General features: G+C 41.5%; 1 protein-coding gene across 2 annotated transcripts in view; it reads right to left on the reverse strand.

Moving 5' to 3' along the window:
• cunh10orf88 (chromosome unknown C10orf88 homolog) overlaps positions 1-17,451 on the reverse strand; it is a 38,355-nt gene extending 20,904 nt beyond the window's left edge. Inside the window, exons 1-9 of one of the 2 annotated variants that reach the window (XM_055150229.1) lie at positions 17,400-17,451; positions 16,082-17,313; positions 13,165-13,290; positions 12,862-13,056; positions 6,642-6,711; positions 6,376-6,567; positions 6,102-6,182; positions 4,939-5,029; positions 4,445-4,637 (exon numbers count right to left, since the gene is read on the reverse strand). In XM_055150229.1, coding sequence (XP_055006204.1) covers positions 4,445-4,637; positions 4,939-5,029; positions 6,102-6,182; positions 6,376-6,567; positions 6,642-6,711; positions 12,862-13,056; positions 13,165-13,286 — 944 coding nt within the window. In that variant the 5' untranslated portion in view covers positions 13,287-13,290; positions 16,082-17,313; positions 17,400-17,451. Of the gene's footprint in view, positions 1-4,444; positions 4,638-4,938; positions 5,030-6,101; positions 6,183-6,375; positions 6,568-6,641; positions 6,712-12,861; positions 13,057-13,164; positions 13,294-16,081; positions 17,314-17,399 lie in introns of both variants that reach the window. The other variant, XM_020927823.2, reaches the window with a different exon arrangement.
• Between the last annotated feature and the right edge of the window lie 543 nt (positions 17,452-17,994).

The raw sequence follows: 17,994 nt of genomic DNA on the forward strand, positions 1-17,994 counted from the left end.
GGCGCTCGGGAGTTTTTAGAGCAGCACAGTTTAGTCGACAAACGTCCTGAGCCTATTTCTCGGTGGAACAGGTTCAGAAAATGGGCCAAAGACAAACTGAAACGAATCAAGTTTAACTTTTCCCTTATGCAGATTAGACTTTTAGGCCGGGTCTAGACCCAGACTAGGCCGGGTTTAGACCTGAAATTATTGTATCAATTAAAAATAAATAAATAAATAAATAAATAAAGTAAATCAGCAGTAGTTCATTTTGTTCTTCAATCCAAACATCAAAACAAATCTGAAATGTGCCTGTGTGTGTCAGATGCCCTCCCTGTGTCTCTGTGGGTCGTATTCTGTGTAAAAAACACTAATCCTGTAGTTTTGACGTCTAAACATGTTCTGAAACACGTGGGGCAGGGGTGGGCCATATCTCCATATTTTAAATATATCCAGATATTTTTTAACTCAATATGGACTCTGACATCGAACTTCTATTATTATATTTCATCGACACGTATCGCCTACGCAGAGCCTCTGCGTCGACCGATGTGCACCTCTGAAATTTTCTAACTGCATCGTTTTGACGCGTCAAAACGACAGGGAAGCGACGCAGACGATAAGAGCTGTGATTGATCCTCCCGACTACCGCACTACACACTTTTCCTGTACTCGGCTTTTCTTTCTTTCAATTTAGATTGAGAAATCTTGTGTTTAATGCAGCTTTACGTTTTACAGAAACGAAACTTAAAACTACATGGCTAATTTGCATAAATTAAGCGCTCATAAAACAGCTCGCTCCTGGTACGTGGTTCAGCTTCTGTCGTACTTTAAAAAGGACACGAATATGAGTGTTCTCTGTGTGTCAGAGGGGTGTTCTCTCTGCGACAGAGGGGTGTTCTCTCTGCGACAGAGGGGTGTTCTCTCTGCGACAGAGGGGTGTTCTCTCTGCGACAGAGGGGTGTTCTCTCTGCGACAGAGGGGTGTTCTCTCTGCGACAGAGGGGTGTTCTCTCTGCGACAGAGGGGTGTTTCTCTCTGTGTTCTCTCTGCGACAGAGGGGTGTTCTCTCTGCGACAGAGGGGTGTTCTCTCTGCGACAGAGGGGTGTTCTCTCTGCGACAGAGGGGTGTTCTCTCTGCGACAGAGGGGTGTTCTCTCTGACAGAGGGGTGTTCTCTCTCTGCGACAGAGGGGTGTTCTCTCTGCGACAGAGGGGTGTTCTCTCTGCGACAGAGGGGTGTTCTCTCTGCGACAGAGGGGTGTTCTCTCTGCGTCAGAGGGGTGTTCTCTCTCTGCGACAGAGGGTGTCTCTCTCTGCGACAGAGGGGTGTTCTCTCTCTGCAGAGGGGTGTTCTCTCTGCAGAGGGGTGTTCTCTCTGCGACAGAGGGGTGTTCTCTCTGCGACAGAGGGGTGTTCTCTCTGTGTCAGAGGGGTGTTCTCTCTGTGTCAGAGGGGTGTTCTCTCTGCGACAGAGGGGTGTTCTCTCTGCGACAGAGGGGTGTTCTCTCTGTGTCAGAGGGGTGTTCTCTCTGCGACAGAGGGGTGTTCTCTCTGTGCGACAGAGGGGTGTTCTCTCTGCGACAGAGGGGTGTTCTCTCTGCGACAGAGGGGTGTTCTCTCTGCGACAGAGGGGTGTTCTCTCTGCGACAGAGGGGTGTTCTCTCTCTGCGACAGAGGGGTGTTCTCTCTGCGACAGAGGGGTGTTCTCTCTGTGTCAGAGGGGTGTTCTCTCTGCGACAGAGGGGTGTTCTCTCTGCGACAGAGGGGTGTTTCTCTCTGCGACAGAGGGGTGTTCTCTCTGCGACAGAGGGGTGTTCTCTCTGCGACAGAGGGTGTTCTCTCTGCGACAGAGGGGTGTTCTCTCTGCGACAGAGGGGTGTTTCTCTCTCGACAGAGGGGTGTTCTCTCTGCGACAGAGGGGTGTTCTCTCTGCGACAGAGGGGTGTTCTCTCTGTGTCAGAGGGGTGTTCTCTCTGCGACAGAGGGGTGTTCTCTCTCTGCGACAGAGGGGTGTTCTCTCTCTGCGACAGAGGGGTGTTCTCTCTGCGACAGAGGGGTGTTCTCTCTCTGCGACAGAGGGGTGTTCTCTCTGTGTCAGAGGGGTTCTCTCTGCGACAGAGGGGTGTTTCTCTCTCAGAGGGGTGTTTCTCTCTGCGACAGAGGGGTGTTCTCTCTGCGACAGAGGGGTGTTCTCTCTCTGCGACAGAGGGGTGTTCTCTCTGCGACAGAGGGGTGTTCTCTCTGCGACAGAGGGGTGTTCTCTCTGCGACAGAGGGGTGTTTCTCTCTGACAGAGGGGTGTCTCTCTCAGGGGTGTTCTCTCTGCGACAGAGGGGTGTTCTCTCTGCGACAGAGGGTGTTCTCTCTGTGTCAGAGGGGTGTTCTCTCTGCGTCAGAGGGGTGTTCTCTCTGCGACAGAGGGGTGTTCTCTCTGTCAGAGGGGTGTTCTCTCTGCGTCAGAGGGGTGTTCTCTCTGCGTCAGAGGGGTGTTCTCTCTGCGACAGAGGGGTGTTCTCTCTGTGACAGAGGGTGTTCTCTCTGTGTCAGAGGGGTGTTCTCTCTGTGTCAGAGGGGTGTTCTCTCTGTGACAGGGGTGTTCTCTCTGTGACAGAGGGGTGTTCTCTCTGCGACAGAGGGGTGTTCTCTCTCAGAGGGGTGTTCTCTGTGTCAGAGGGGTGTTCTCTCTCTCTGTGACAGAGGGGTGTTCTCTCTGTCAGAGGGTGTTCTCTCTGTGACAGAGGGGTGTTCTCTCTGTGTCAGAGGGTGTTCTCTGTGTCAGAGGGGTGTCTCTCTGCGACAGAGGGTGTTCTCTCTGTGTCAGAGGGGTGTTCTCTCTGTGTCAGAGGGGTGTTCTCTCTGTGACAGAGGGGTGTTCTCTCTGTGACAGAGGGGTGTTCTCTCTGTGACAGAGGGGTGTTCTGCTGATGGTGAGTCTGTTCTGTGTTTGTGTCGTGTTGGAGATGGTTCATGTGAAACTTTTCACACATTATACGTGTGCAGGTGGTGCACACAGACACACGTTTATATGAATGGACACATATTCTCGCCCCCTAGTGTTTTGGTGGTGAATTACTTCGCAGTGAACAGACCTCGACGCAGATCCATAAATCAAAAACAATAGCGACAAGGCGACGGCGGCAGTGCTCGATGAGTCGATGCAGAACTATACTTCACCCTTTAGTTTCAGAGTAGTTTCGGTGTAGTTAGCTCCTCCTTTCAGTCAGATATAAGGAAGTGTCCACCAGAGTCTGACCAGAACATAAACATATTCGACCTAAATAAACTTTTGTCCAGTTGACAAATTGAATTTCTCCTTTTGCCCTGGATTCTACCTGGACGACTGAGAGAATTTATCCACAACTATCAAGGTAAGAAAGACAAAAGATGAAAGAACAACAGCCACATTCAACTAAACTCATGTTATGATCATGAATAAAACAGAAGGAACTTGTTCACTCAGAATGATTCTACAATTACAATTAAAAATCAATTTCATGATGTGGATATTTGCACAGACACAGAGATTTGTGCAGTTTAAATTCTCCACATCTCTAGAACCAGAACATGAGTTTAGTTGGGTGTGTGACTGATGTGGCTCGTTGTTTCCTTTAAGTTTTCATCTTTCTTACTTTGACAGTTCGGCCCTTTGTATCATGAGCCAAAAATAAGTTTTCGTGCAAAGGCAAAAGGCAGAAACACTTTACCGTATTTTCCACACTGTAGGCGCTCTGGATTATAAGGCGCACTGTCATTGAATGGTCTATTTTCCAACTTTTTTTCACAAATAAATCTTTGTATTCAATTATACTTCAGTGATCTTTAAAGTGAAAGTATTGTGTGTATTTATTCACACTGTTCACACTAAACTGCAAAGTCACTTGTGTCAAACTGTTTCAGTGTGGAAGTGTCGCCGCATGATCTTGATCAGCACGAAACAGGAAACCCAAAACTCTTCTAGTCCAGCGGTGTCAAACTTATTTTGTTCCGGGGGTCGTATCCAACCGACTTTGATCCCAAAGTGTCCGGATCAGAAAACTCGTGGCATGTAGGCGAGTTTCACTGTTGACAAAAGCGCCCGTTGCATGCTGGGAATTATTTTGGTCGGCGGCAAGAAACACTAATTCAACATGACGGACAGAGCGAGAAAGCACGTAAAGTTTAGTTCTTGGTTCAGTCCTGGCTTAGCTCTGGTTCAGTTTTGGTTCAGTTTTGGTTCAGTTTTGGTTCAGTTTTGGTTTAGTCCTGGTTCAGTCCTGGTTCAGTCCTGGTTCAGTTTTGGTCTCTTGTCCAGCAGTGGTCGTGTTGCTGATGTTTGGTGGTTATGATGTGACTGTGGTGTGTGTCGGTCTTTAGTCCAGGTCTTTGTACAGTCTGAGGTGAGGAGGTTGTGGGTTAGACTCTCGTTCTGTCTGCGTGTGCGTGTTCTCCCTGCGTTAGTTCGAGCGGTTCGTCTTTTTAAACTGACCATGTTCCGTCGTTTATTTCCTTCAGCGCGGCGGCGTTGTCGAGTCTGAGCTGGGTCACGTGGCCGCACACGCTCTGCAGGACGGGGAGCAGGTCGGGGGCGGAGTCTAGAGCCTGGCCACGCCCCTTCAGCAGCTGTGACATCATCTCTGAAATGTGGGCGGGGCTTACGGGGCTGCGGGACTCACTGCTCTCTGGAAAACACACAGAATCATTTTCATTAGGAATTAACTGTTTACATGGTCTTTTTTTAAAAGCAGAATTAATTTTAATTCAAAATTAAATTAGTTTTATTTGGAATTAAAGCTCTCATGTAAACGAGCATGTGATATTAATAATTTCTATACATTCAGGGCAGCTTTGCCACACCGGGAACTATCTCATTTCCTTCCTTTCAGTCATTACCCCAACTTCATGAAAAAGGCTTTTATTTTGATAGAACAATGTTATTTCCAACACAAAATAAAAGCATAGTTCTGTTGAAGTGCACCTCACCTGAGCAGGTGGAGTCAGACGAGTCATGTGACATCGCTCCGATCTGATTGGACGGAGTTTCAGCGGCTGAGGAAGTGAACGGAGGCGGAAACTGTGAAAACATCAGATTCATTTAATTAAAGGTTAAACGTAAATCCTGCGACAGAACAAACACGAGGATAGAGTCTGACACTGAGTGAGTTTACGTGTGCTTCAGTGTCTGATCCTGGTTCTGACAGTATTCTGGGTCTGGTGTTTCCCTGCGCTCGAAGAAACCAGGAGACTCATGTTCCTGTGCACACGAGGAATCAGAGGATCCTGGATATTTAGACTGGTTGCTATGGTAACTATGGCACAGATTATGGCACGGAGCTGAACATGTAGGAACTTTTCGAACTTAAGATTTTTTAACAGATTTCTAAGAACAAAAAAGAGACAAACATTCAAGTCAGAACATGAGAGTGTGGAGCTCTGTCACAACTTCAGGAAAAATCTTTTTTAAAAGTTGAAAAATACAACACACTGAGTGCCACTGAGTCAGTTTAGCTCAAGAGTGCCTGTTATTTATTTTATTTATTTATTGTTTTTATCTATTTTTTAGTACTGCTTTTATGTATTTATTTAATTTTTTGTTCATTGATTTTATTATTATAATTTTATTTACCGATTCTATTAGTTTCCTATTGTTTTTTTTTTTTTGGTTTTTTTTAAGTTGCTATGTGCAGCACTTTGGAAACTGTCTTGTTTATAAAATGTGCTCTACAAATAAATTTGGATTGGACTGGAAGAGCAGCACAGACACACAGAGGTGAGCCTGGGGTTAAAAAGTGACTATACTACACAGTAGACTTTTGTTTATAAGTCTAAAATATTATTACTTAAAAAGTCCTGGTGGGAGTTCGAGTCGTTTTGGGAAAGTAAATGATCCTACTGTATCTGTTACTTGAGTTCACACATCCAAGCAAATCCAGGAGACTGAAATCAGGATCCTGCGTTTACACGGACGCTCACAAAACCAGGAAACTCAAAGAAACTCAAACAGAACCGGTACAATCGAACACTGGGACAGTACAGATACAGATACAGGTGCAGATACAGATACAGGTGCAGGTGCAGGTGCAGGTACAGATACAGGTGCAGGTGTAGTTATAGTGAGTAGAGTGGAGTTACAGTGGAGTCTTTACCTGGAGCGGGGAGGGCATCTGAGGCAAAGCTCTTCCTCCCATCAACATCGGGAAGAGAGAACTCAAAGAAGACGTCTGATTCTGAAGAGAAACAATAAACAAGATTAACATCCGCCTCATTTCGGAAGTTTCTGTGGACGTGTTGTTTGGCAAACTGCGATAAAATGTGTTTAATATTTACATGTTGTGGGACATTAGAAATATAAAGAGTAAAAAATAAAAAAACTGTAGATTCAAATGTTGTTCACAGCCCCTGTAGAGCGCCCCCTGTCACCTGCTGCTGGAACTGCACCATGTCCATGAGATGCTGAGCTCCCGGAGACAGACTCGTGCCCATCTCCTCCATCATGGACTGAACCTGCTGCAGGTCGATGCTGTGGTTTACAGAGACGCCTGAACGCACCGTCTCCACTCCCACCGAGACCGAGAGCACCCGAACGCACCGCCGCCCGCACAGAGACAACAGCTGAGAGAGGAGAGAGGAGCAGCGGGGGTTTAAAACACAATGAAACAAAAACACAAACGAAATATAAGACTCACCTTGACGTCACATGAGGCCGAGGGGTGATCCAGGACCAGCTGTTTCCTGTAGAAAGGCCCTGAGTCTGGACTGAAGAAGAAGAAGAGACGATTCAAAACCCAGATGCAGTTTTGTTGATCATTTTAAGAACGTGTCAGTTTTATATTGTGTACCGTATTTTCCGCACTATTAGTCTCTCTGGATTATAAGACGCACTGTCATTAAATGGTCTATTTTTGAACTTTTTTCACAAATAAACAGCGTGGGACTTTAAACAAATGTTTGGCCTCCATGGGTCCAGTCTACTTGAGGGAGTTACTGCAGCCCTATACTCCGCCCAGAGCCCTGAGATCAGCCGGCCAGCTCCTGTTGGTCGAGCCCAAAACTCGGCTCAAGACGAGAGGTGACAGAGACTTTTCTGTGGCAGCGCCTGGACTACGGAACTGCCTTCCTCTTGCTGTCAGATCCTCTCAGTCTGTAACGCAGTTTAAGGCGAGACTGAAAACTCACTTCTTCTCCCTGGCATTTAGTACGAGCTGGTCAGGTTATCTTGGTGTTTTTATTGTAGTTTTATATCATGTTTTCTGTATATATGTATATGTAACTGTTTCTTCTATATCAGGAGTGTCAAACTCATTTTGGTCCGGGGGCCGTATCCAACCTACTTTGATCCTGAAGGGGCCGGATCAGAAAACTCATGTCATATAAACCCCAAAAATAGCAATAAGTTCAAATATTTGTGCAGAAAAATGCAAATCTATTACAGAAATCTTTTTTAATTGATGAACTCTTTCTTATTATATGTTTATAATATTATGAACAAACTGAAACTTTAAGAAAAATTCAATTTCAACACAAAGTTTGAACATGAACTTGTCTGTAAACAGGAATAAGTCAATTTTTGTTGTAAAATCCTGCACTCGGCTCCACTTTTCTCATGTTGGACATTTTTCTGATGAGGGTGTCACGGTCAACAGTCAAAACGATCGTCCTTTAAGAGCGTTTGGAAAGAGACAAGTCTTCATTTGTGCTGCTCTGGTGGGAGGGGCCACGTACAGAGACGCTGGAGACGCTGCTGTGATAAACACCACACAAAATTATTAATAGAAAATATAATTAAAATATTTTAGTAGAAAATCACCCAAGGGCCACATTAAAAGTCTTGGAGGGCCGGATCTGGCCCCCGGGCCTTATGTTTGACACCTGTGTTCTATGTTGTTGACTTGTATGTGAAGCACTTTGGTCAACTTAAGTTGTTTTAAATGTGCTATATAAATAAACTTGAATTGAATTGAATTAAATGAAACCCAACAGTGTGATGTGTGAGTGGTTTTGTTTGTTTGTTTGTTCACGGTGACTCTGGGTGTGTTCAGTTGTGGCGTGTAGGGAGTAGTGTCTGTCGCTGGATTGTCGGCGTGTTCAGTGACTCAGTTGTTCAGTCGTGTCTAGAAGCGGCACGTTGCACTCGTCGCTTTTTCGGTTCGTTCCTCCGTTCCGTTCCTCACATTTTTAGCTCTTTTTATTGTTCTGTAAACGCTATAATCACCCGCAACAACAGATTAACATGTTTTATAAGTTTCAGTTTTGCTGCTAAGTCGCTCCCCCTTCAGAGCGCCATCACAACACAATCACCGCGCGTCCCTTTAACGAATCTAGTGTGGTTTTCTGTCACGTTTTTGTATTATTCATGGAGAATTGTCATGTTTACTGTCGTATTTATGGAGAAATCTCGTACAGAGAGATCGCTAGATTACTCAAACACGCGTGGATGTCTCTAAAACCTCTTCCGACATGTTTTTTTTTTGGACGATGGAACGTTAAAACATGGGAGAAAGCTCCAAAAATACCCCCGTCTTTAAGCACAGTTCTCCATTCATCTCGACAGAAATTCTAATCTTGATAAACGGAATTTCAGTTTTGTCCATAGTTATCAGTCATTTTTGACATTTTAAAACTTTCGTGTAGGGAGGGTGTGTCTGGGACCAATGGATTGTCGGCGTGTTCGCAGTGACTCAGTTGTTCAGTCGTGTCTAGAAGCGGCACGTTGCGCTCGTGGCTTTTTCGGTTTGTTCCTCTGTTCCGTTCCTCGTCGGCGTGGAGTGATGAGTGTGTCTGTGGGTGTGTTTCGTTGTGCGGTCGCTGTCTGCTCCGTGTGTGTTTGAGTGTTCTGTGTGTGTTTGTAGTTTACTGAAGTCGTGCTGGGACACTGAGTGGATTCGTGTGTGGGGCGCTCTGGATTGTGGCGCGCAGTCGTTTTTTGATGCAGTTAGAGGCTTAAGAGCGCGTCTAATAACCAGGAAAATACGGTATATTCTGTGTTCACATTTTTGGTTAGTTTTTTAGTTTTGTAGTACTTTCTTATCCCCGTTGTTTCAGGAGCAGGGGGCAGAGCACTAGACGCCCGGAGACCCATCTCCGTGATCTTGTTGCTGGGCTTGGTGATTTAACCCAGACCAGCTCCAGAGCCACATACGGCCCTTTGTTCTAAGTTACATTATAATTTGGACATTTAAAGTGACTTGATAAAAAAATGGTGTCCAAATAGAAGCTGACATTGATGTAGACGTCATCACCACAAATAGTCCTCATTTCGATGGACAGCTGCAGATCACAATAACAATAATTTTTCTTGAACATAAGAGATTCCAGTGTGATCAAACGTGCACAAATTACTCTAAACACAACTTTGGATGAGTAAAAGGTGATGGGAAACAATTATAACATGTAAGTACTGTATTTTCCTGGTTATTAGACGCGCTCTTAAGCCTCTAACCGCATCAAAAAACAGCTGCGCGCCACAATCCAGAGCGCCCCATACACGAATCCACTCAGTGTCCCAGCACGACTTCAGTAAACTACACACAGAACACTCAAACACACACAGAACACTCAAACACACACAGAACACACAAACACACACAGAACACTCAAACACACACAGAACACTCAAACACACACAGAACACACAAACACACACGGAACACACAAACACACACAGAACACACACAGAACACTCAAACACACACAGAACACTCAAACACACACAGAACACTCAAACACACACAGAACACTCAAACACACACAGAGCAGACAGCGACCGCACAGAGAAACACACCCACAGACACACACTCATCACCCCACGCTGACGAGGAACGGAACGGAGGAACGAACCGAAAAAAAGCGAGCGCAACGTGCCGCTTCTAGACACGACTGAACAACTGAGTCACTGCGAACACGCCGACAATCCGTTGGTCCCGGACACACCCTCCCTACACGCCACAACTGAACACACCCAGAGTCACCGTGAACGAACAAACAAAACCACTCACACATCACACTGTTGGGTTTCATTTAAAGTCCCACGCTGTTTATTTGTGAAAAAAGTAAAAAAAATAGACCATTTAATGACGCCTTATAATCCAGAGCGACTAATAGCCTGGAAAATACGGTAAAGTAAATAAAGTTTATTTATACAGCGCTTTTCACAGACGTAGGTCACAAAATGCTTCACAAAAGATAAAAACAGCAGAAGTCACATTCATAATAAAATAAAATGAGTCTTAGCAGCTCTAAACCTGAGGAGACAGGAACACTTGTTCAAAGAGAAACCTTTTTAGTTTCTTTTAAAAAGCACCTACACGATCTAGAAAGCGTAAGTAAGGAGGCAGTTTATTCCAGAGTTTAGAGGAGCTGGCCTGAAAGGATCTGTCACCTCACGTTGTAAAACTTGTCTGAGGGAACATTAGCAGGTGTTGTGCCCTTTTTGTTTGAGGAGGTTTGTAACTCGGAGATCCAGACCCATTTATGTATTTATTTTAAAGAACAAAAAAAATATTATTCTCTGTGACTGACTTTCTTTTGCAATATACTTTGGTCACAAAATAGTATGTTCTCTCTCTGCTGGCACTGCCTTCCCCGCCTGCTGCTACAGGAGGCAGATAAACCTGACTGCAGGAGGAGATCAGGATCACCTTCAATTAATCATTTTTTAATAAATATAAACGGGCTCCAACAGCAGGTTTTGTCTGACAGACCTCAGGCTACGGGCCGACGTGTGCGGCTTTATCAGGTCTGAGTCTGGTCATGTAAGGCCCTAAAGATCAGGATCTTAAAGTGGACACGAAAAAGAAGAGGAGCTGCCCGTAGGATTTAGACTCCTCTTCCTTTTTTCTTTAGTAGTTACTTATCTGATCATTATTTCTCATGTCATTTACTTTTATTATATATTACCACATATTCACTTTCTTTAAGGTATTTTAAGGTAAAAACTATTCAATTTTGGAACCAAACAATATCTGATCTTAAAACCTCCATGTTATGAGGTATATATTAGACCATTGAGCGGCTAAGTGATGTTGTTGTTTTGGGTTTATCTAGATTTGATGTGGTAGATTTAAATAAGCACTAATCTTTCATTTATTGAATTTTGTCCTGGACCTGTTGTGTTGTGTTGGTTTGTATTGTTTTTGTTATATTAAAAAACAATCAGTGTTGGGGAGTAACAGATTACATGTACTGAAGTTACGTAATCTGAGTACAAAATATGAGTAACTGTATTCAGTTACAGTTACTGTTTCAGTGAGTGGTAATTGGATTACAGTTACTTTGTTGAAATAAATGGATTACACAGAGGGATTTTCCTCTTTTCATATTTTGGGCTATATCCCTTTTTTTTTTTTTTTTGGATAATTCCACTCATTTCTGGAAACTAAACCAGGTCTAAAACCAGGACTAAACCAAGAATAAACCAGGAATAAACCAGGACTAAAACCAGGACTAAACCAAAAATAAACCAGGAATAAACCAGGACTAAAACAGGACTAAAAAGCAGATCTAAACTAGATCTAAACTAGGTCTAAATCAGGTCTAAAACCAGGACTAAACCAGGTCTAAAACAGGACTAAAAGAAGGTCTAAACTAGATCTAAACCAGGTGTAAACCACGACTAAAACCACGACTAAACCAGGACTAAACCAGGACTAAACCAGGACTAAACCAGGACTAAACCAGGACTAAACCAGGACTAAACCAGGACTAAAACAGGACTAAAACAGGACTAAACCAGGTCTAAACCAGGACTAAACCATGCTGCATGGACGTGTCTCCTTGTTTTCTATCAATAATATTTTTAATATGGTTAAGGAAAGTCTGGGCTTTTCATTTTCTTTTAGCAGATAAAACATCTTATGTGAAGATTTCCTCATCTTTGCTTCTCTACAGCAAATAAAGTAATCCAAAGTAATCAGATTACATTACTCACTTGAAGTAGTTTAATGGATTACATTACAAACTACATTTTGGGATATGTAATCTGTAATCTGTAGGGGATTACATTTTAAAAGTCACCTTCCCAACACTGAAAACAATAAATATTTGGTAACAACAAAAAAAAGGTATTTTAAGGAATGTCTGGATGGAGAACGACTTGGTATTTTGTGTAAATGTAACGTATTGTTCAAATTGCAGATACATTGAAATCTTGTCACTTTTTATATTGTATTTTACATTGTTATAGTTTTTAGTTTGTTATGTTCAGATAATCCTTCATCATAATGTCAATTTAGGCAACGGTTTGTAAGAATAACGACCTTGAATTTAGTCATGTTGTTATTAAATCTTCTCATATCCCCTATTTAACGACTCAACTGATCAGCTCTGTCTATTTGAACAAGATTCCAAATCATTACACATCACTTTGATTATCTAACTCATTAATAACGACTTATCTCATTTTCAGTCAAATATGTTTAAACAACTAAGTCATTTTTAACATTCAAAAGTTATAATCGACATCAAAAATGCATGTGAGTTCTTCAAAAAACACTTTTAAATATGTCAATATGTTTTAATTTGCAGATATAGTATTAATATTCAAAGTTTCTCTATAGAATTCAAGTTGTTTATTAATAAAATATAGATTTTCATAGGGGGTCAATATTACCAGAATAGGATTCTGACACAGGGTCAAAATCCTACACCACACCTGTTCAGTTCCTTCTTGCTCAGGCAGGTAAACAGACTGTTACAATAGTCTAGTCTCAAAAACACAAATGCACAGATCACCATCTCTAACTCTGTTTTGATATGTTTCGCAGCTGGAAAAAGTGTGAAAAAATACTCCAAATCTCTTAAGTAGTTTCTAGTTCAGTGCGGTTTAATCTTAGGGTCGGCACTTTCTGGAGTAACATGGGTAAAAGTTGTGAAAAGAACAGCTCTGCTTTAACCGGAGTGAGTTTGTACCTGTCTGTGTGGACGCTCTGGTCCCTCTCTCCTCTCACGGTCCCGCAGTATTCTCCGCTCTGGTCGTACACCTCCACGGTCCGAGCTTCAGTCACAAACTCCAGCCTCCTGATCACAGAGGGGGGGCTGCAGTTCAGAGACAGCACACAGGGGGCGCTCTCCTCCGGCTGGGACAACAGGACCGGGGCTGTGGAACTGAAATAAAACACAGCTGGTAAGTCTCCTCTGCTCCTCTGACCCTCTCCTCTGCTCTCTCTGCATTTATTCTCTGTCCCTCCTTTGTCCAAACTATTTTTTTCTCACCAGTTTTGTTCTTGTTGTTGTTCGTGGTTTTCATTGGGGTCTTCGTTGTTGTAAATTCTCAGGACGTCAGACAGAGATCGTCCCTCTGATTCACAAACCCAAGAGGAAGACACGTCCACCATGACGCTGCTAGAAAACAAAACAACACATTCTATTTATTGTGTCATCCTTAGAGTTTAACCTGAGCTAGAGACACGTCAGAATTCTCTGGTGGAGTTTGCTGTGAGGTTACTGATGTTGACCTGGTTTGGACCTGACCTATCTACATGAAACAAAAACAGGCACAAAGTTCGACATCTTCTCTGTCAGGAAGAATCAAACTAAAGTCAAATGATTTTTTTTCCACAATCACATCAGAAAGTGGTAAAAGATTTTAAGCTATAAGATTAATATGAAGTTTGTGGAGCTGACCCCAAACAAATAAAGAGGATGAGAACATTTGTGCATCACAAGTTTGGAGATTTCTTACACACACCCCTGCCCTCCATATGAAATTTTAACATAATGAAATCCTAAAATGTGAACGCAATCTCAACTATGAGATTTCAGTGCAAACACAAACATGATCCTACTTAAAAAGCTGAATTAGAATGCCTTTTACTGTTACTGTACATATGTATAATGAGATGTGTCAGAAAATAACAGAGATATTAACACAAAGAAACTCAGAAGGCAGAATTCAGGGTTTTTACTCGCAGTGAGGGACAGAGACACTGCTACAGCCCTCAACTGTCGAAGAACCACTGTCCAACGCCATATATTTATTGAATCACACAGGTTACAAGAATGAATGGGCAATTACATTTTTCTATCACAGTAAAAAACACAGAGACCAAAGGTGTGTATTGTGTGGGTGTGTTGTAGTGTGTGTATTGTGTGGGTGTGTAGTGTGTGTGTGTATTGTGTGGGTGTGTGTGTGTATTGTGTGTGTGTGTGTGTGTGTGTGTGTGTGTGTGTGTATTGTGTGTGTGTGTGTGTGTGTGTGTGTGCCAGCTGCTGAGGTGTAAGGGGGGGATGTGCGTAGGGAAGACTGTCCTTGGGGAAGATAACAGTTAATAAGAAGCTGGTTTTCCCGTGAGAAATACACTTTGAGAAATACCCTTTGATAATAATAAGACAAAGAATCATCTATACAGCATTTGAAAAACTCTTTAACAAGATGAAAACCAACTGACCCTCCAGTGCAGACATGCAACGCAGTACAAAAAATAATAAATCAAAGGTTATATAAATAAATAGCTGTAAGAACTAGTGCGAGACATAAAAAAGGCTGAGACAGGGACACTCAAGACGACAAAACTCACTACACGTGGGCTGGTATTATTCAGAAGTTGCTGATACGACACACAGTTCGATACAGTGATCTGATGATTTGATATGATTCAATACGATGTATTTCAAATTGATATTTCAAATCAATCAATGAAACTTCATTTATAAAGCACTTTTCATACAAATATTCCATACAGATCAATAAAAAATAAAGTCTAAATCATGTGTGTGACACTAAAAGTCTTTGTTAAATCACTTCTTCTTGTGCAAAGTTCAGATGAAACACGAACATTTTAATCATCAAAAGTGAAAATGTCAAATGTGTCACAGAAACGAGTTTCCTTCTAAACAAACAACAAAACTGTAGCTGGAACAAAATAATTTAGGAAATTAGTAAAATATATCAAAAAATGCTGGTGGTGTATCGATACAGTAGCCCACGATATCGATACTGTATCATCACAAACGATACGATATGTTGATATTTTAATATTTTTGCACAGCCTTACACTGTACTGTATTTAAATATTGCACTGTATGTAAAAATGACCCAGATACTGAACAAATATTATTGGAATTTCAAATGGCATTCTCATTTGACCAAGTAAACAAACTAGGAACAGCCTTTATTTATTTTTTGTTATCTAATTTACAACACTGACCTGAAATGGCCCCGATCAACACAGTAATAATATATGTTATATAAATGTTATTTGGATTTCAAACAGTAGCTGATTGTTTTTTGTGATTTGGTAATTCCAGAGCGCCCACCACAACCCAACACCACACAACACAACAGGAGGAGCCTTTGTCCTTCTACAGCACTTCCCTTATTTTACCAAGAAATGTATTTTGAGCACATAAAAAAAGAACTAACTTTTACACAACTATCCCACACTGAAATTCACAGTATTCAAGCTTGTATCCGCACACACCCAGACTCGAAGATGCTGCAATAAATCCACGCAGTAATCTGAGTTAAAATTAGGGGTGTGCAAAAATATCGATATATCGTATCGTTTAATGTGATGATACAGTATCGATATCGTGGGCTACTGTATTGATATTTCACCAAGAGTATTTTTACATGTGTTTTACTAAATTATTTTGTTACAGAGCTACAGTTTTGTTGCTTGTGGAGTGAAAGGAAGCTCATTTATGCGACACATTTGACATTTTTACTGTTTTGACGATTAAAATGTTTGTGTTTCATATGAACTTTGCACAAGAAGTGGTTTAACAAAGACTTTTAGTATCACAGCCACGATTTAGCCTTTATTTTTTATTGAACTGTATCGAATCGATTTGAAATATATCATATCGATTCGAAAGTGGCCTGTGTATCGAGGTATGTATCGTATCGGCAACTTCTTAATGATACCCAGCCCTAGTTAAAATATGAACATTTCCACACAGGTTTATATTGAAAAGCCTTTATATTTCCTCTTCTTTATTTCTAACACTTTACTAAACACGGGTATTTATTTTTTGTTCTGGACAGGAGCCACATTATAAAAGTATATGCTCATTATGCACAGAAATGTGTAGTTTAAAACACGTCCACGTTTGGCTTCGTTGATCATGAAGCATAAACATTAATATCACAATCACAGCTCACATTCATTCAAAAACGCAAAACTTTTACCTTTAAACCGTCGCCAAAATTCACCACACGCCGCCGACGAACCTGCCTCCTACATGTTCATCCAAACAGATCCACGTAAAACCAATTTGTGCAGAAATAACCGTATTTTTGTGGAAATTAACTCGTTTGATGCTAGCGCTGCAGCTAATGTGGCTAACCGGATCTGTGCCGGAAGTGGCACGGGGCTGGAGCGGATGTTGTGATGTGACGTCGATAGCGGGAGACAGCGGCAACATCCGAGAAGGTAAAGCACGTTTTTATGGCTTTTTACTTATTTTATTACAGATTATCAGTGTTGGGGAGTAACAGATTACATTTACGTAATCAGAGTACAAATGATGAGTAACTGTATTCAGTTACAGTTACTGTTTCAGTGAGTGGTAATTGGATTACAGTTACTTTGTTGAAATAAATGGATTACACGGCGGGATTTTCCGGTTTTCACATTTTGGACTAAACCAGGTCTAAAACCAGGACTAAACCAGGTCTAAACAATATGACACCTAGCAGTAGCGTGAACATAATTTAAGGCAGCAGTGATCTCATATAGAAATCATTTCTCTATCAATAATATTTTTTATAGGCTTAAGTAAAGACTGGGTTTTTTATTTTCTTTTAGCAGACAATTATGTTATGATTTCCTGGTCTTTGCTCCTCTATAGCAAACAGTGGCTTATTCATCGAGACTTGGGCTCAACAGACAATTTGAAGAGAACAAGAATTTTCAGGATGTGGTCGCTACATTCATGTCGTTTTAAAAAGCACAACAATATCAAGTAATCCAAAGTATTCAGATTACGTTACTCACTTTAAGTAATTTAATGGATTACGTTACAAACTACATTTTGGGGTATGTAATCTGTAATCTGTAAGGGAATACATTTTAAAAGTAACCTTCCCAACACTGCACATTATACCAAATATTTTCAATATATTATAATGCTTTATGATACAGACACCCAGTTAAACTTATATTTTGGTATTATTTTGATCGTGTGTCGTATTTTTGTACAGATAACTTTTCATATCGGATCCTGATTTTTATTAACTTAATTTTACTCCATTACATAATTCACAACTTAGATTTTTTTTTATATATATACAATGCTTAGTAAATGACAAAGTGTATATTGTGGTTTAGTGGCAGCAGATCTTCTGGTGTTAGAGGGTTTGCTGAATGTTGATACAGAAATATTTCCCATATCTTCGTAGACAGAATTATCCAAGTACAACTGTAACAAGTGAAAAGTTAAAAAAAAATTACACCTAATTATCAAAATGCTTAAACAATTAATCACACAAAAATATCCTAACATACTCTGGCTCTGCGGCTCACGGTGGACGTGTGGACTCCTCCCAGTTTAGGATTCTAATAAAAAGAGTGAAATGTTTTATTATATTTCCACTTATTTGACACATTTTAGAGTTATTTTTCAGTCTCTCTCTCACTTTTGGTCCTGATCCAGATAACAGCAACAACCACACAGACGACGGCGATGAGAGCTGCTGTAGTTACAATCACCACAATCAGCACATCTGAAAAGAAAAGAGCTATTTAGACATTTGCAGTAACAAATAAACTCCAAACAAACCCAGGCAAAGTGAATGTTTTGTCAAATGGCACAACAGCAGTTTGCAGGAATTCAACTGCCAACCTCTGTGGGAATTAGGGCTGCAAGAGAGCGTGAGTGTGGATTCTCTAGTAACAAGTGTGGGTAGAAACTCTGAACTCAACTTTGTTTCTAGAGCACTTTAAAAACAGCCGAGTCGACCAACGTGCTGGACACAAAACACGAAACAAACAGTGACAATCAAATTGAAACTTGAAATTTAAATAGCCACAGTTACTCAAACATGCAGGCTGCAGTTTGAGGAAGTGACATTGTTTCATCCACAAATGACAAATTCTCCTC

This window comes from Boleophthalmus pectinirostris, unplaced genomic scaffold, assembly GCF_026225935.1.
Source record: "Boleophthalmus pectinirostris isolate CB_2022bp ecotype Guang Dong unplaced genomic scaffold, ASM2622593v1 HiC_scaffold_14, whole genome shotgun sequence".
Taxonomy (NCBI): Eukaryota; Metazoa; Chordata; class Actinopteri; order Gobiiformes; family Gobiidae; genus Boleophthalmus; species Boleophthalmus pectinirostris.